Raw genomic sequence first — 16,951 nt, 5'->3', positions numbered from 1 at the left:
ACGAACCATAGAGTCTCGGTCCTCCCACTGTGGGCGGTGCGCCTCGCGGGACGAGTGGAGGAGTACGTTTCCTTGGCATTGATAGACTTGGCGGAGGGAACTTAAAGAACGGGTTCAAAAAGGCTTAAAGAAGAGGTGAGGTTCCGTTCGCCTGCTCCAGAATGATTGCTTCACGTTTCAGTCAACCAACAGATGGCGCTGTGACGAAACACGGAAAGCCCAGGAAGGGGAGGCGCGTCATCCTTCCCCAACCCGTCACTCAGAGCGCGCTGGAGCTGCCGGCGGAAGGGGCGGTGAGGGGACCCGGAATTCCGGACTGGGTGCGCTTCCACATCCGGGCATTCCTCAAGGCCCGCCCTCTCCTCCCTCTCAGGCCTCTCACCGCCGCAGCCGGAAGTGGGGACGGGTTTCCTTGCGGCCTCTTAGCAACGCGAGGGGTCAGGTGACAGCGTCAGCTGACTCTGGTGGAGGAAGGCCCTGCGGTAGGCAGTTCTGGAGGTGTTGCCGTCCCGATTGCCCGGCCGGGGTCCCGAGCCCAATTGTCACCGTCAGGATGTCGGGCAAAGACCGGATAGAAATCTTCCCTTCGCGAATGTAAGTGAGAGACTAGGAAAAGGCGGGCGCCGGGGTCAGGCGCATCTCCCAGGGGCGCCTTCCTGCGTGCCCTTGGCCACCAGCGAGGTTCCTCGTTCTCTGGGCCGCTTCTGAGCTTTCCCCAGGTTCTTCCCCCGGGTTCAGCGTGAGGCTTCCTCACTGTCCCCCCTCACCTGTGCCTTCTGAGAGAACAGACGGCAGAAAGTGGTTCCAGTCCAAAGGACGAGGGGCTCGCCTGCTGGATTGTTGTTGTTGTTGTTTTTTTTTTTGGAGGTCCGATGTCTCACTCATTCATTCTACACAGCCTCTGAGCCACCCACGGAGTTTACGTAACTGAGCCGTCGCCATCTCTGCCACACAGGGCTCATCAAGTGCAGAGCAGAGGGGCGAGGCTTCGTAGACGCTAAAGTGGTTTTGACCAAAGCTCTCAGGACGGGAAGTTATGCGATGGGAAGCGTAGAGAAGGCCCCTAAGCCAAAGTTGGCGTTAAATGAGTCGCCCTAGCGCAGCTGTAGGTTTCAGTCTTGGACCCTGTCAAATGTCACCTGCTGTGGGAAGATATCCCCGCGCTTCTGAGGCTCCTCATCCTCATGATAACCGCACTCTTTTCTACCTCTAGTTATGTCATCCAGGGAATTGTCACACGGGTATTTGTAACCATCTGTGGGCTACCTCCTGGATGAGGGAGGCATATCTTTAATGGACAGAAGGTTCATAAACAAAATTGTTCCTTGACTCTCTCCTTGGCATCTGTTCAGTTGCAGGCTGCCTTTCTGTTTTGGCCTGACATGACTTTTTTTGTTTGTTTGTTTGTTTGTTTGTTTTTTGTTTTTGTTTTTGTTTTTTGAGACAGGGTTTCTCTGTGTAGCCTTGGTTGTCCTGGACTCACTTTGTTGACTAGGCTGGCTTTGAACTCACAGAGATCCTCCTGTCTCCGCTTTTCTGAGTGCTGGTACTACAGGCATGCACCACTGCACCTGGCTCTGAAATGACATTTGTGGAGGAAATTTTGAAGTTTTCTCAAATATGAATAATAACTTGTGGAAAGTAAAGATTATTCATATGTGTGCTCTCTTCTTTTAATGCATAGAAGGAAATCAGTTTTACTCTGATATTTAGGTCTTTTCATTATGGTCTCGTTTCGGAGTGGGTTTGCAGTTTGTGTGTGTGTGTGTGTTTTACTCTATTATTTTCCATATCCTATGTTTTGTTTTCTCACAGAATCCAAAGAGTATTTAAATAGTTGTTTTTAAACTCCAGAGTGAATTTTTGTCTCTGCCAGGGTGTATTTAATTCTGAATGTATGAAAGAATTTTAATTAAAAAAAAATAATCCTTTTAACCTTCACCCCACTGACTTTGAAATGGCAGATTATTCTAACTGTACAAATGGGTTAGTTGTGGATAAATGGCCTGTGAAACAGATAAAGATCAAGACTACCCTAGGGTGATCTCAAAACTCATCATGTAAGGATCCCATCCAAATGTTAACAAGATGCCAGATTACAACATGGCTTCTAGAAATATAAGGCTATGCTGGGGTCATTGTGTCCCCTCCCCCAACTCTAATGCCACTGAACAGTAGCTCAGAGGCAGAGCTCTTGTCCAGCATACACACAGCCCTATTTGCATCCCCAACACTTCAAAGTAAAAATGATGACACCTGCCTAAAGTAAACAAAACTCAAAGCTGACGGGAGAATTAAATACTTGTTTCAGATAACACCTGACTGATAGCTCCTAGACCTCTCTTCCATAGAACATTTATTTAAGAGGGTTTAAATTGAATATATTGTTTATATAACTCATAAATGTGTCAGGGACGTGAGGGAGCCCTTTGAAAGGTAATCATCTGGAAGGTCAGGGTCTCTTGTGTCTCTTGTCTGGTGGGAGGCTGTAACTGTCAGTGAGCAGACACAGCCACAGGCAGACTCCCCAACCCTTCCTGGTGCTTACTTTTCTAATTCTGCTTTACTCATTTCCTTTAAAGTGCCCAGGCATGTCTACACGAACCAGAATGGAGCTCAGTTTTCCACCTTGCCGCCAGTGGTCTCACTGCTCTAGTGTCTGGCCGTATTTAATCACTATTTATAATGCTGATATGTTTTTATTTTTACTTAATTTAAGACGAGGAGGTGAAAGTGGCCTTCTCTGGGCTTAGACAAGAAAAATGATAGGTTTGTAAAGGTGGAAACTGTTATTTGAGAGCGCTCAGCTTTCTGGTTGAGAGGAAGTCAGGCTAGGAAGTAAATATTTTTCCCAAAGCTTGCCAGCAGCTTCTTTGTCATACAGTCAGATGTCTTTGATTCAGCAGAAGGCAAAGTCACTGTTTTAGCTGAAGGTCAAACTTCTTGTTTCTTTCTTTGTTTCTTTTTTGTAAGGCTGAGCAGCTGTGGAACAGAAAACAGGTTTAGTGGCCACGGTCTAGAGCACACAGTACTGATTTTATTTTCACCTTCATTCACTTGGTGCTGTTGTCCTGTGGAGCATGTTGCTTTTGTTCATGTATCACCAGAGAAAATGAAACAAATTTAGGTGGAAGCAAAGGAGGCCCCCAAAGGCCCAAGGATGTGGCTCAACTGGTGGAACCCTCAACCAGCAGGCACGATGCCCTGGCCTTTACTTACTTAACTAATACTACAGAAAACTGGTTTGATGGCACATGCCTGAGGCATAGCACTCGGGAAGGTGAGGCAGGATCAGGGGTTCAAAGCCAGCCTGGGATACATAAGACCCTGTCTCACGGGAAAAACAAAAAACAAAAAGCCACATACAAAAACGTGGAGTTAATAGAAGTCATGTAAATCTTGGTCTGTTAAGTGTTCAGGCAAGTCACCTCTAACTCTTTATATCTCCCAGGCTGACTTTCAGCTTCCCATCTTTTTGCCTTCTCCTCCCAAGTGCTGGGATTACAGGTGTTCACCACTCCATAGCTAGCTGCAGTTGCTCTTGAGTCTGAAAAGTCCCTGTTCTCAGAGGTACAGTCATTGAGACTAATTTATCAATCAGTTGGTCCTTGAGTCTGTAGTGCTAGGATTAACCTAAATATTATCCTACTTTCTCTCCTCCCTCCTGTGTGTGTGTGTGTGTGTGTGTGTGTGCGTGCGTGCGTGCGTGCGTGTGTGCGCGCATGTGCGCGCACACCTGTGTACCTGTGTATGTGTGTATTTTGCATTCAAGCATGTGGGTGCATGAGCCTGTGGAGGTCAGATCAGGATGTCTGGTGCCTTCTATTGCTTTGCCTTGACATAGTCTCTCATGGAACTGTAAACTTGTGGTTTGGCTTAAGCTGGCTGATAAGCATGCTCTCAGGATCTGCTGGGGTTCCAGACATATGCAGAGATGCCTGGCTTTCTCCTGGGGTGCTGGGTCCTTATGCTCGAAAAGCAAGTGCTCTTACACATTGAATCAGCTTCCCAGCCCCTCACTCAATCTTTTGAGTCTTAATTCTGGTATGTAGTGTCAACAGTACAGAATGTTCAGTGTACACATTGGTGTGGATAGCTCCTGTTTGGGCTGGAAACTGAAGCAGCTTCACCTCTGGTGAGACCAGTCACTGCAGTCACCCACTGCTAACTACCTTTCAGATGGAAACTGTTCAAGTGCTACAGCTTAACATCTTTCAGGGGAGGCTGTGTGGGATTGGGGTCCAGTGCACCTAGGTTTGAGCCTTCTTTTGAGTTTTAGGCAAATCCCTGGAATCAAATCTGGTTCAAATTCCTGCTTGCCTGTTCTTCAGAGATAATAGGGTCCTGGTTTATGACAGAAAAGCACTTTAATGCCATGTCAGTAATAGATAAAGTGTACAATATACCAAAACATGTAGTGAAAAAGTAAGCTTATGTTTTCCCAAGCCTCATTCCTAGTTTCTGTGAGTCCTTTGCAGGTCAGTTCTTCACACTTGCATGAGCACATTCAATTCTTAGTTCTTGTAAGACAGCATATGAATCTGCTGTAGAGGTATTTTTTTTTGTGTGTGTGTGTCTTTTAAGTGGTGCCAATAATGTGCTTGCTTTGCTTTTGTAGGGCACAGACCATCATGAAGGCTCGATTAAAAGGAGCACAGACTGGTCGAAACCTCCTGAAGAAAAAGTCTGATGCCTTAACTCTTCGATTTCGACAGATCCTGAAGAAGATAATAGAGGTAGGATAAACTTTGTGTAGAGCACAGCATCTGTTTAATACACATCTAAGAAAAATCAAGTAAGGTCTTTGCTACTTAAATTTTTCTTCCTCCATCTTCCTCCCTTCCTTCCTCCCTCTCTTCATCCATCCATTCCCCTCTCCCATCCCTCTTCCTGTCCTTGTCCCTCTCCCTGTCCCCCCTCCTCTTTCTGGTGCTGGGGATTGAGCATAAGACTTCATGTATGCTAAATATACTCCTTAGCACTGAGGTAAAGATCTACTTCCTAATTTTTGTTATTTATATCAACCTTTTTTTTCCTTTCAAAAATAATATCTCTACAATAGATGTAATAACATAGAACTGCTATGTCCTGTGTACTATGCAGGCATATGTACACTCAGATAGTTCATTATAAAACCTAACCTCAGTCATGCCGACAGAGCTGCCTGATCTCATCTGCACCATGCCTTCCTCTGTACCTCATGTGGAGTGCTTCGTCCTATTACCCCTTTCCAGGGCCTTTTCATTATGCTTTCAATGACTAAAATGCTTTTACCTGAGTGCTTTCTAAATTGAGATAGAGCCTTACTCTGTAGGTCAGGATGGTCTTGGACTCATTGCAGTTTTTCTGCCATAGTCTCTCAGGGCTGAGATTATAGGCATAAGATATCACATCTGGCTCCCTAGGAATTCTTCTAACTGGTTTCTCTGGTAATTCTGATCTCTTCAGAGACTGCTTTGCTGATTACCCACTCTGAAGTGGCTACTGTTTTTACTTCTGTCACATTTCATTTTATTCTTAAGCTACTGCAGACTACTGCATGATATTGTCTTGTTTGATGGCTTCACTCCTGCTAGAGGATTTAATTTCCACAGACTAAGGTTTTTGTCTTTTTAGTACTCTATTTCTAGGGGTTGGAATTGTGCCAGCACATAGTAGGTTCTGTTCAGTGTGGATTTTTTTGGGCGGGGGAGGGAGTTGTAAACGGTAGTTGAATTATACAGAATTGTGTATAAATTATACAGAATTATTCTCAAAACTAAAGGTTCTTTTGCTAGGTCTCTTGCCTCCAGCAATCCCATCTTTCATTTCTGAGTTTTTGACCCTTTCTAAATATGAATTTGTTTATTGTAGCTTGTATGTATACACGTGCCACAGCACATGTGGAGGCCAGAGGACAACTTGCAGGAGTTGGGTTTTTCCTTCCGTCTTGTTGAGGCAATGTCTCTGTGTGTCTGCTGCTGACCTGTGTACTTCAGACTGGCCAGCCAGATGCTTCTTCTGGTGGTACCTGTTGTCTCACCATAGGTGTGATGGGATCTCAGGTGTGTGCCACTGATTTTTTTCTGAGGCAGGGTCTCACTAATTAATTCTGGCTGGCCTAGAAATCTTTATGTTAGACCAGGCTGACCCTGAACTCAGAGATGTGCCTGTTTCTACTTCCTGAGCACTGGAATTAAAGATATGCATCACCTTGCTGAGCCCTTCTGTCTCTTATGTGGGTTTTGGGATCAAGACCTAGTAAGTCATCAGGTGCTTTTACCAACAGAGCTCTTTCTAACCCCAGTCTTGTAAAGCACATACCGAGAGTGTTATGTGCATATACATGGACCTTTAACAATAGTATTAAATTCTGTAGTGTTTTTGCCTTCTCCCCACTTGATGATACAATGCAGACAGCTTAACGTATCGGTACATAAATCTGTCTTATTCTTTATAATACATGAATGGTATTCTGTGGCGAATAATGGAATTAATGATGTGACTGTTGTCCAGTGTTTAGTCTTAGCAGTACCCTGGGAGGAGGAAATGCTTAAATCCTTTTGTATATGTATGCTAACATTTTTCCTGAAGACAATTTTCCACTCCTTTTCCAGGGATATAGTCATTGACATTTTTTAATAGGTAACTGCCAAGATTTAATACTTAACAAGTGATGTACTAGAGGGCTTGTTTTCTTACATCCTTCCTGAGCATTAATGATGTTGTGCTGAAGTTGTTATCGTCAGTTTGTGCTATTTTCAGCTGTATATGAGCTTGTACAGCTTTTCATGGTCACTAGTAATTTGATTCTCTTGGTGAATTTCTTTTCATTTGGAAAAGTCATTATACATTATATAATATAAGTGTATAATGACTTTTTTACATATTATTTTACATAATATTTTCCTCATCTTTGTAAAGGACAATGGAAATGTGTTGACTTTCTTAGATTTAAACTCAGGGACTTACATATGTTAGACAAGTGTTCTCCCACTGAACTACATCCCTTCCTTTTGAATTACAATGAATAAAACAACTAAAAATCCTTAAATTTTTGTTTTGTTAAGTACAAAGTTTAGTCCTCTGTCGCCTGTCCTCCCCATTCTTAGACAGAGTCTCACTTCTAGGCCAGTTAGAGGCCAGCCTTGACCTCAGCCCTTCTGCCTTAGTTTTCCGGTGATGGGATTTGGTGTGAGCACTGTGTTGGGACTCCTTACAGATCTAGAGTATACAAGGCTTAGAAAGGCTTCAAGGGGCTAGGAACATAGTGTTTATTGTGTTACTTTATAGCTATTGATTTTGAGACAGTCTTTTGCCCAATTTCCCATAAATTTATGGGCTCAAGCAATCCTTTTCTTACTATTCCGAATAATTCCGAATAATTGTAGTTGGCTTGCAATCTTTTGTTCTAATTTTGTTTTGGTTTTCTTGCAACAGTTTTGTGTAACCTGGACTGGTCTCAAACTGCTGTGTAACCATCTTCCTATCTCTGCCTTTTAAGTGCCAGGATTACAGGTATATGCCACCACACCCTGCTCATAGTGCCTATGTTTTAAGATTTACTTTTACTATTTTAAATTAGGTTTATATGTGTGTATCTGTGTGTAGGTATGTGCTTGTGAGTGCAGGTGCCCACAGAGGCCAAAGCTCTTGCTCAAATGCTTAGAGCCCAGTAAAAAGCTAGGCATGATCTCGTGAACCTGTAACTCCAGGGAGGATGATAGGGATGGGTGCTCAGAGGATCACTGGGCCTGGCTGCTGGCCTAGCTCCAGTTTTGGTGACAGACCCTGTCTCAGGCAAGGAGGTGGAGAGTCATAGATCAGGACAACCAATCCCCTTGTACACAGTCATCACCCCCTCCACCCCACTACACACACACACACACACACACACACACACACACACACAGCACTCTGTTGAATGTATTGGTCTCCTTTTTAGGGATGGGTCATTTGGTAGAGGAATGTTGTGAGGCAGGAATTTGACATTTTGTGAATGGATGGACAGTTGAATGGTCTTTTTTAGACATGGGCTTTTTTCTGAATACCCTGTTCTGTTTCTTATCTATCCCACACCAGATATATTTCCTCATTTTAACAGATTTCAAATATCTTTTCAGCTAATTTTCTATCCTATGACCTAGTTTTTCTTCACTTAAAAAATATATATTGGCTTTCCCAAGCATTGCATTTTCAGCTACACTCGAGTTGTTGTGCCAATGAAGTTTTGGACTGTAAGTGAATTTAGAAGATTAATTTGAGTGAATCAGCATGTACTTATTCAAGAATTAAGTGAGCCTCACTACTTTTAGTCTTCTGTCAGTGACTCTATTTTAATTCTAAAGCTCATGGTTTTAAAACATCAGGACAAGAACCAAAACTGTTCAAAATTTGACTTTCTCCTTATCAAATAAGTTTTTGATGCTGATACTTTATATTTAACATAAAATACTGATGATTAGTAAAGGAACCAATTACGGTATGATTTTCCTGTAAGAAATTTTTGATCGTGTTGTTGGCTTATGCTTTCTCAGACTAAAATGCTGATGGGTGAAGTGATGAGAGAAGCTGCCTTTTCATTGGCTGAAGCAAAATTCACAGCAGGGGACTTCAGGTAAGATGACTAACCAGGGTGTTTGGGGAAAAAAACCCTGGTGTTTTCAAGTTCATAATTTTATAACATTTTAATTATAAATGTGTTAACATTAAAGACAAAGGATATAGCAGTAAGAATACTTTTAACATCATAACCTTAACCCCACTGCCTATTTCTTAATGTTTCTTTTTAATAAGTGCCAAGCACAGAATACTTGATAGTTTGCAGCCCATTTTCATTTAATGATGTTTCTTAAACAATTTGCCCTTTTTCATGGGCTTGTACTCTTACAATCATATTTATAACTTCTAATTCTACATATTATGTTTATTTATAATTTATTACGCTTTTCTCCTAGTGCTGGATCTTTGAGTTGAATGCTAGGATTTTTGAAATCTGAGGGGATGATTGTGGACAGTTTCATGTACACTTAGTTTTGTTTCTATGATACATTTTTTTGAGAAGCCATTATTCAAAATCAAGAGCTTTACGGCTTTTATCACATTTCGCTTGCCAAAGCAGGCATACTGGTTTGTAAATGGATTATGCCAGTTTCTTCCCTCATGAGTCTCTTAGGAGCCCTGTGAGGCAGATAAGCAGTTATCCCATTTGAAGTGAAAGTGTTCCTGAGAGGTCACGGCTACCTAGGGACAGAGGTGGAGTTGTTTTCTGGACTCTTTAGTTTTCTTGTGCAATGACATGGGCCCTCCCTGCTGTAGGAATTTTTCCTGTCATGAAAGCTTTACACCTGCGGGCTGTGAGGCCAGTTGAGTGGCACGTCTCACTGTCTGCCAGTGCTAGTAGGATAGTATAATCAGTTCTTTCTTTTCCAGCAGAAGGAGAACATTAGTAGTGGATGTTACATGATTAAGAGGACATACTCTTTTTTTTAAGTAACAGATGGTGATTTGGATAACATCAGAAGAAAGATAGGATAAAGACTGTGAATAGCAGCTTAACCAACTGAACAGCAAACCTTGAAGGAAAGAAAGTCTTCTACTAGGAATATACCCCTAAAATAACATATGCACTCACTGAAAACACAAGCCATTCATATACTTTAACCTTGGTTGTCCTATGGCTAGAGACTTATAATAACAAACTTAAAATGTTTGTTCTGTGCTCTATGAGGGCTTCCCAGTTTCTGTTTTTTTTTTTCTTTCTTTTTTTTATTAGTTACATTTTATTAACTCTGTATCTGGCTGTATCCCACTCCCTCATTCCCTCCCTCCCTCCCTCATCTCCCTGCCCCTTTCCAAGTCCACTGATTGGGGAGGACCTCCTCCCCTTTCATCTGACCCTGTTTTCTGTTAAGTTTTTATTTCATTTTTAAAAATTATTTACAATTTATTCACTTTGTATCCTGGTTGTGGCCCCTTCCCTTATCTCTTCACCCCAGTCCCATCCTTCCTCCCTCTTCCTTCCCCTATCCCTCTCCCCTAGTCCACTAATAGGGGAAGTCCTCTTCCCCTACTGTCTGACCCTAGCCTATCAGGTCCCATCAAGACTGCCAGGATCCTCTTCCTCTGTGGGCTGGCTAGGTCACTCCACCAGGGAGATGTGATCAAGGAGCAGACAAGTTCATGTCAGAGACTGTCTCTTGTCCCCTTACTAGGGAACACACATGGAGACTGAGCTGTCTATGGGCTACATCTGAGCAGGGGGTTTAGGTCCTCTCTATGTATGGTCTTTGGTTGATGCATCAGTCTTTGCAGTCCCCCTTGGGCCCAGCCTTTTTGGCTTTGTTGGTCTCCTTTTGGGGCTCCTGTCCCCTTTATTCCAGTTTTCTTTTCTGAAATAAAGATTATTACTGATACATAATATGACTTCTTACTCCTGGTTTCAGCGCTGAAACTATCCAGTGGGTCCCTGTAGATTTATTTCTGCAAACAAGACTAAATAAAGCTGCTGCTTTTTTATTTTTTTTTCCAGCACCACAGTTATCCAAAATGTAAACAAAGCCCAAGTGAAGATCAGAGCAAAGAAAGACAATGTAGCAGGTAACCAACCACCCTGAGGTCCTTGGAGGGTAAAGGTCGCATTTACAGCTAATCAGTTGCATGGCAACATCCTAATATCCCAGTTTCTATGAAATTAGAACAACCTGATGGCAGTTTAAGACCTTAGCTACCAGGCTGCCTAATGCTTGGGATACTTGACTTTTGAATAGAAGCAAACTCTTGAGAAGACAAAATCTTAAATATGTAACTTGAAACCATTTACAGTTCTAAGCTTAATCTCTTGCTTTGTTAGTATTTGATTTAGTATTTTTAGTATTTGATACTTGATATAGCAAGCAGCATCCCAGAGGCCGAGTGATCTCTTAAGTTCCAGGCCAGCCTGGCATACACAGTAAAACCTTGTTTTTAAAAAGACAAATAGCCTATCTGGGCTACATAGTTTGCTCCAGAGGAGCCAGAGCCTATGAAAGAAAAGAAAAAGTCCTTCCAGCCCAGTTTGTGACTCCATATATGTATCTTCATTGTCTTCACTTAACAGGTGTTACCCTACCAGTGTTTGAACATTACCACGAAGGAACTGACAGTAAGTGAGATGTCTTCGGATATGTAATTGTAACTGAGAAATATAGTTTAGTAGTCATTTGCTGTTTAAAAATGGGAGGCTTTGCCTTTTATTACCAATTCACTACCTGGACTTCTGTGCTGTGCTTTTGCTTAAACTGTTCTCACCATGGACTGTTAACAATTTCTGGTTTGTGTCTTTTAGAAGTAGGATAAGATCTTATCATCTGTGACACATTCTGAATGCTGGGTCTTTCTAGATACTTTTAGCTCACTCCAAGCTTTTTGGAATTGTTCCTTTCCTAATTTGGCAGCATTTGAGGGAATAAGTAACATGTGTTTACACTTCCCAAGGTGAAGTAATTAATTTTTCCCATATAAAAATATTCTTTCTTTTGATACTTCTCATTGGTTCATGAACTTGTTCATTGAATTGTGCAGAATGTTAATTGTGGCATTGGCCACTATTAGTTAGTTCAACAAGCTTGTGAAGTGGTTTCTCTTCTGGGGCTGGTGCTGCAGGTCTGTGGTAGAGGCTTGTCTAGCATGTGTTTAGTTCTGGATTCCATGCCCAGCACGCACACACACACACACACACACACACACTTCTCTCCTTATAGTCACTCGGTAGCCATGTAAAAATATAATTCTTAAAAAAACCGGCCATTACCATTTCAGTCACAGAAGCTGTGGTAACCTGCAAGAGACCCTCAAGATCAGGCTTCTTGATCTTTCCTCAGAAGAGGTCATCATGATCCTTAGCTGAGATTCTAGCCATTCTCTCAAGTATTCTTGTTCTAGCTGTACATAGTCTCTAGGGGTGCTAGAGTATATAGAGCATAGAAGACTAACTTGAAGTGGTGACCTAACTATGCAGCTATGAGGAAGTTAACCATGCTAGGGTCAGTCTTTCCTGTGAGGCAGCTTTTGGTGTCACCATATATCTATAAGTAACTCATGCCTTTATAATATAAGCCCAGTAAAGTCATTGGCTCGCCAAGCTAGTCTTAGGTGGAATTGTTACCTTGGTCTGTCACTGGTCCCCGTTGGGTGAGTAAGACTTCTGTTCATGTGAGCCAGGAAAGGGCATTTTGTGTTTTGCATGTGTGTGTAACAGGAGTTAGTGAATTTGCTTTTCCATGTTTGTTGCATTTCTGAATTATCGTTTGGGAATTCATGGAAGATTATTTATTCTCTAATTCAAAAATGTTGTCTGACTGGCTCTTTCAGGTTATGAACTGACTGGTTTAGCCAGAGGTGGGGAGCAGCTGGCTAAACTAAAGAGGAATTATGCCAAAGCAGTGGAACTACTGGTGGAGCTAGCTTCCCTGCAGGTGTGTCGCAGCAGAGAATGTGCCTGTGTGGCTTCTGACAGTCACGTGGGATACTCACTCAACTCAGATGACCCTGTGTGAAACAATCCTAATGTCTGACTTCTGGAGTGGTGGCTTCTGCATGTTTCTCTTTGCTTCTTGCTAATAAAAATGCATGCGTGGTGGTTCAGCTCCACTCTCCTAGATGAGAGCAGCAATGGTCGGTACTAGACATTAATGCAAATATAACGTGATTCATCTAGAATACACATCTAGATTATGAGTGAATGCTTCTCCATGGAAATAGTGCTAGTTCTTTAGAAATCTTGTGAAATTTCACTTTGTAAGGCAGGCTGAACAAAAGTTGTCTTTTGTATTCCCAAATGTTTCTATAATCTGAGTGAAGCCAAGTGAACAAGCATGAGTGATCATGGAGACATGTTCTTATTAATTTGTCCTTTCATTTTAGACTTCCTTTGTTACCCTGGATGAAGCCATTAAGATAACCAACAGGCGTGTAAATGCCATTGAACATGGTGAGTCAGTGATGCTGGGAGGTGCTTTGTTCATTTCTTTGCCCCTCCCTGCTAGCTTGTTAGGCAGCCGTGGGACGGTAAGACCCGTGTCTGCCGCAGTGAAGAGAGAAATGTGTCCAGCAGTGCAACAACACATGGTGTCCTGAGGTAGTCCAGGTTACCTACCGTATGCTGCACACCCTGCTCACTCATGCAGTCACTAGAGCAGGAACTGTGAGAGCCTTAGGCTCTGTCCACTGTTGAGCGATATTTCTTTTTTTTAAAAAAAAATACATTAAACGTTTATCTTTAAATCTCTCCTGTAGGCTATTGTCCCATTTTGCTACATTTATTTTCTGTCTTTTATTCCATTATCTTAAAAATACAATCATATTAATAGTGCTGTTGGCTGAAGAACTCAGTTTCCATGAAAGAAATGCTCACTCAACCTTAGGTAAGAAAGGAGCAAAGACTGAAGCAAAGAACTTCCTTCAGCTGGTGCCTTGATAGTATTATCTCATCTAAAGCCTTTATGGACCCATTACTTGGTAGTATGCAAGCACAGGCGGGGCAGGCGTTGTATCACTGAGCTATACCCTTATCCCAGAAACACATTTTGTGCCTGTTGTTTAGTGTCAGGCTTTATTTCATTGAACTTCCATCAAAACAAAATGGGTAAGGTTAATAATTCTCAATTTCTGGGACTTCCCATTCCAGAATAGGAACGCTGTGAGTGAAGCAGAACTGAATGGCACACATAACAGTTACAGCATTTACCATGGTTCTAGTGTATTTTAAGGAAACATCTGTGGCTTACTGTCACCTGTTCGAGTATACTTAGAATCCAGTGTTGGATCCTGTTTGGCCCAATATGGTATCTATACATAGAAAGGATACCGGAAGGGTACATACCAAAATATTTACAAGATAATTTTGGCTGGATCTCATTTTAGGGATTTTGTGTGTGTGTGTGTGTGTGTGTGTGTGTGTGTGTGTGTGTTTTCCAAGTTCTCTGCATTAAATGTACATCAATTCTATAGTTAGAAAATAATAAGCACTATTTAGGTAAACACTGGTAATCTTCTGAAGGGGCATTTAAGTTCTCACATCTGTGTGTTTAAACTCCAGTCATCATTCCCCGGATTGAACGCACCCTTGCCTATATCATCACAGAGCTGGACGAGAGAGAGCGAGAAGAATTCTATAGGTTTGTGGAAATTGGCACTTACTTTTACCCCCCCATATGCTACAGTTTCGGTTTGCTCAGTGAGTAACATGTTCTTTTGAATAAGCACAGTTGGTATTTTATTCTGTTAAATTAAAAGCAAGAAAAAACATTGAGAGTGTGTGTTACTTCCTTATAATCACAGAACTCAGAAGGCAAGACTGTAAGCCTAAGGCTATCCTGGGCTATATTAAAATATATACTCTGAGACAGGAAAACTGAAAGAAGGAATTCTAGAAGTAGTCTGCATTGTAAATTACCATGCTTAACTGCAGTCTGAAAATGCTAAATGGAAAATTACAGACCTGATACGTAGGTTTTCAGTTGTATGCTCTTCTCTGTAGCATGAGACATCGAAGTCCTGTGCTATCTATTGGTGAAGCATCCTGTGTCTAATATACCCACCCTGTACACAACCTGCTGTCAGTCATTTGGTATCCATCTCGTACCAGAGCAGCTGTTGGCTGTCAGGTTACAGTGGTGCTGTATGTTTCCTTTAAGGAAAGAGGTGAAAGTTTTTGACTTAAGAAAATACTGTTAATCCCTCACTGTACTTTTCAAAATAAACTTTATCAATTTTTAACCACATTTGCCTTAGTGCACAGATAGATAGTTAGCTCCAAGGCTGACCATGCATGAAAAAGTATACTATGCAAACATGGTTTCATAGCCTCAGGTCTTGGGATATATCCCCTGCAGTGAGTGGGACTGCTGTTGTTTCCAAAGGTTGTGGAGAACCAGTGTCATGTTCTGCACATAGATCAAACATGGCATCTCCAAAAATTTATGCCTTTTAGAAAAATACTCTTTAAAACAAAAGAGTGATTGGGTTGGATATCTCTTACATAAAACCTAAGAAACTGGAATTGAGCAGCCATCCAGCAAGCAGTATTGCACATTGAATATGTACAGGTGATAGAAAAAGTACTTGGGAGTCCTAACTAATGAATCACAGTGCTAGAGAATTGGCACAGTAAGTGGTGAGAAGTAATGATGCCCACTGGTTGTTTATGAAGATTTAGAGCAGTGTGGGTAAATATTAAACAAAAGAGGGTTCTAAGTTTGCAGAAGTGAGGGGTGGGTAAAGGGAGTGTTTAGGGAAGAATGCTGGTCTTAGCTCTTGAAGAATCTCAGTGACATAGAATAGTAGTTATCATTCATGTTTGGGGTTGTAGTGATTCAAAAAGTTAAAAACAGAATGCTTAAAATCTGTTTCATCACATAATGAATTTCAAGTTTTATTTAATGTAGGGTAGGGTGTCTGCAATCAGATATTAATAGGTGTTTTCCCTCAAACATTTTGAGATGAGTTTTAAATTCTGGAACATGAAAGTCAGATTCTAGTTTCTCCCATGTTTATTTTTCTAGTTACAGAACCTGAATATGTTTAAGTTTCTTTGCATTGAAACAGCATTCAGAAAGTCCCCTTCTTGCAGGTTAAAGAAAATACAGGAGAAGAAAAAAATTATCAAGGAAAAATTCGAGAAGGACTTGGAGCGGCGGAGAGCAGCTGGAGAGGTGACAGAGCCTGCCAACCTGCTGGCTGAAGAAAAGGACGAGGACCTGCTGTTTGAGTAGCTGCCCTCTTCTGCTCCCTTCAGACCCAGCACCAGCTTCATTGTAACTCAGTGTGTAGGTTCGGTATGTGTGGATATTTATTTGGCATAAGAATTTCCCTGGCTGTAAGATTTATCAGGATGCCCCCATGAGACTATTTTTCCTGCATAATAACTCAGCAACCACTTAATCACAGTTGAATGAGATTTGTAAAACCTGCCCAGCAACTCAAAGAATTTCTTCTGTGAAAGTGTCTTATGATTCTATTTATAGTAGTTTGACTAAAACTTTAGGAAATACTTATTAAAAACATTCATGGTCTCAGCCAGTTGCTGTGACAGCCTTCATTCCTACCCACTTGCAACCTTGCCGCTGTTGTGTGAGACCACAAAGCCATTGTTGTGTTACTGTGGACTCCTCAGCTCTACACTTATTTTTCTTTGCACGACAAGTCTGTGTAACAGAGGCATTTCTGCCCATTTAAATGTGACTTGTGAACATAGTAAAATGATTTAAAAAACATGTTGTTTCTTTTTCTTTTTGAGAATCAGCTAGTAGTGATGATGTCCTTACGCTCAGGTCAGTGACCTTATTGCCACCCAGAGTTCAGCAGACATGTCAATAGGAGCCGTTTTCCTCTTCTCCGACTCAAGTGGGTTACCAGGTTTCCTTTGAGACAGTTACTGCACTTTGGGCTTCGAAGAAGGGTCTGCCAGTACTGCATAGGCTTCTCCACACTTCCTCCTCCTCGAGAATGATACTTTTTCATTCCTACTTTGGAGTAATCGGGTAACTTTGCTGTCATAGAATAGGAGTTTGCTGTCTTTTAGTAAGATGAGATGCCTAAGTAGACAGACCAAGTGGTGTCTGAGGTGTCAGTGCTGTTTGATTTGGCATGATGATCTGTGATTACTCAGACTTTAATGCAACCAGTTCCACTCTTTCTGGGCCTGACTGGGTGTAACATAGTTCTTAGTTAGGAGGGCGACACTAGCATTCATGTAGTCTGACCAACTGTTACCACAATAAAGATACTAAATGATTTTGTGAACATTTGCTTGGGCTGTTTGCCAGGTACTTACTGATTAGTGTTTGTTTTCAAAGTAATAGTATAAGCATTTTTTTTTTTTTTTTTTAGAGTGGTGCTAGGGAGTGGACCCAGGGATTTACCTTAAGTCACATCCCCAATCCAAACTATGTATTTTAGCTCATTCTGTGGAGTAAAAAGTTGAGACACAGGG

At 41.8% G+C, this 16,951-nt stretch overlaps 1 protein-coding gene across 1 annotated transcript; it reads left to right on the top strand.

The window, feature by feature from the left end:
- Positions 1–370: 370 nt before the first annotated feature.
- Atp6v1d (ATPase H+ transporting V1 subunit D) lies at positions 371–16,232 on the top strand. The gene is made up of 9 exons (XM_021651182.2): positions 371–594; positions 4,619–4,736; positions 8,517–8,596; positions 10,511–10,578; positions 11,078–11,122; positions 12,331–12,434; positions 12,883–12,949; positions 14,057–14,135; positions 15,590–16,232. Exons 1-9 carry the CDS (start codon positions 554–556, stop codon positions 15,729–15,731), a joined length of 744 nt encoding a protein of 247 aa, XP_021506857.1. The 5' UTR covers positions 371–553; the 3' UTR covers positions 15,732–16,232.
- Positions 16,233–16,951: the final 719 nt, after the last annotated feature.

This window comes from Meriones unguiculatus, chromosome 7 (assembly GCF_030254825.1).
Source record: "Meriones unguiculatus strain TT.TT164.6M chromosome 7, Bangor_MerUng_6.1, whole genome shotgun sequence".
Lineage (NCBI taxonomy): Eukaryota > Metazoa > Chordata > Mammalia > Rodentia > Muridae > Meriones > Meriones unguiculatus.
This window is presented reverse-complemented; position numbering and strand designations above follow the sequence as displayed.

Coding starts and splice junctions, on each gene's coding strand:
- Atp6v1d (XM_021651182.2), top strand. CDS start 554: ATGTCGGGCAAAGACCGGATAGAAATCTTCCCTTCGCGAAT. Junction 4,737..8,516: donor TCCTGAAGAAGATAATAGAG/GTAGGATAAACT, acceptor ATGCTTTCTCAG/ACTAAAATGCTGATGGGTGA. Junction 8,597..10,510: donor TTCACAGCAGGGGACTTCAG/GTAAGATGACTA, acceptor TTTTTTTTCCAG/CACCACAGTTATCCAAAATG.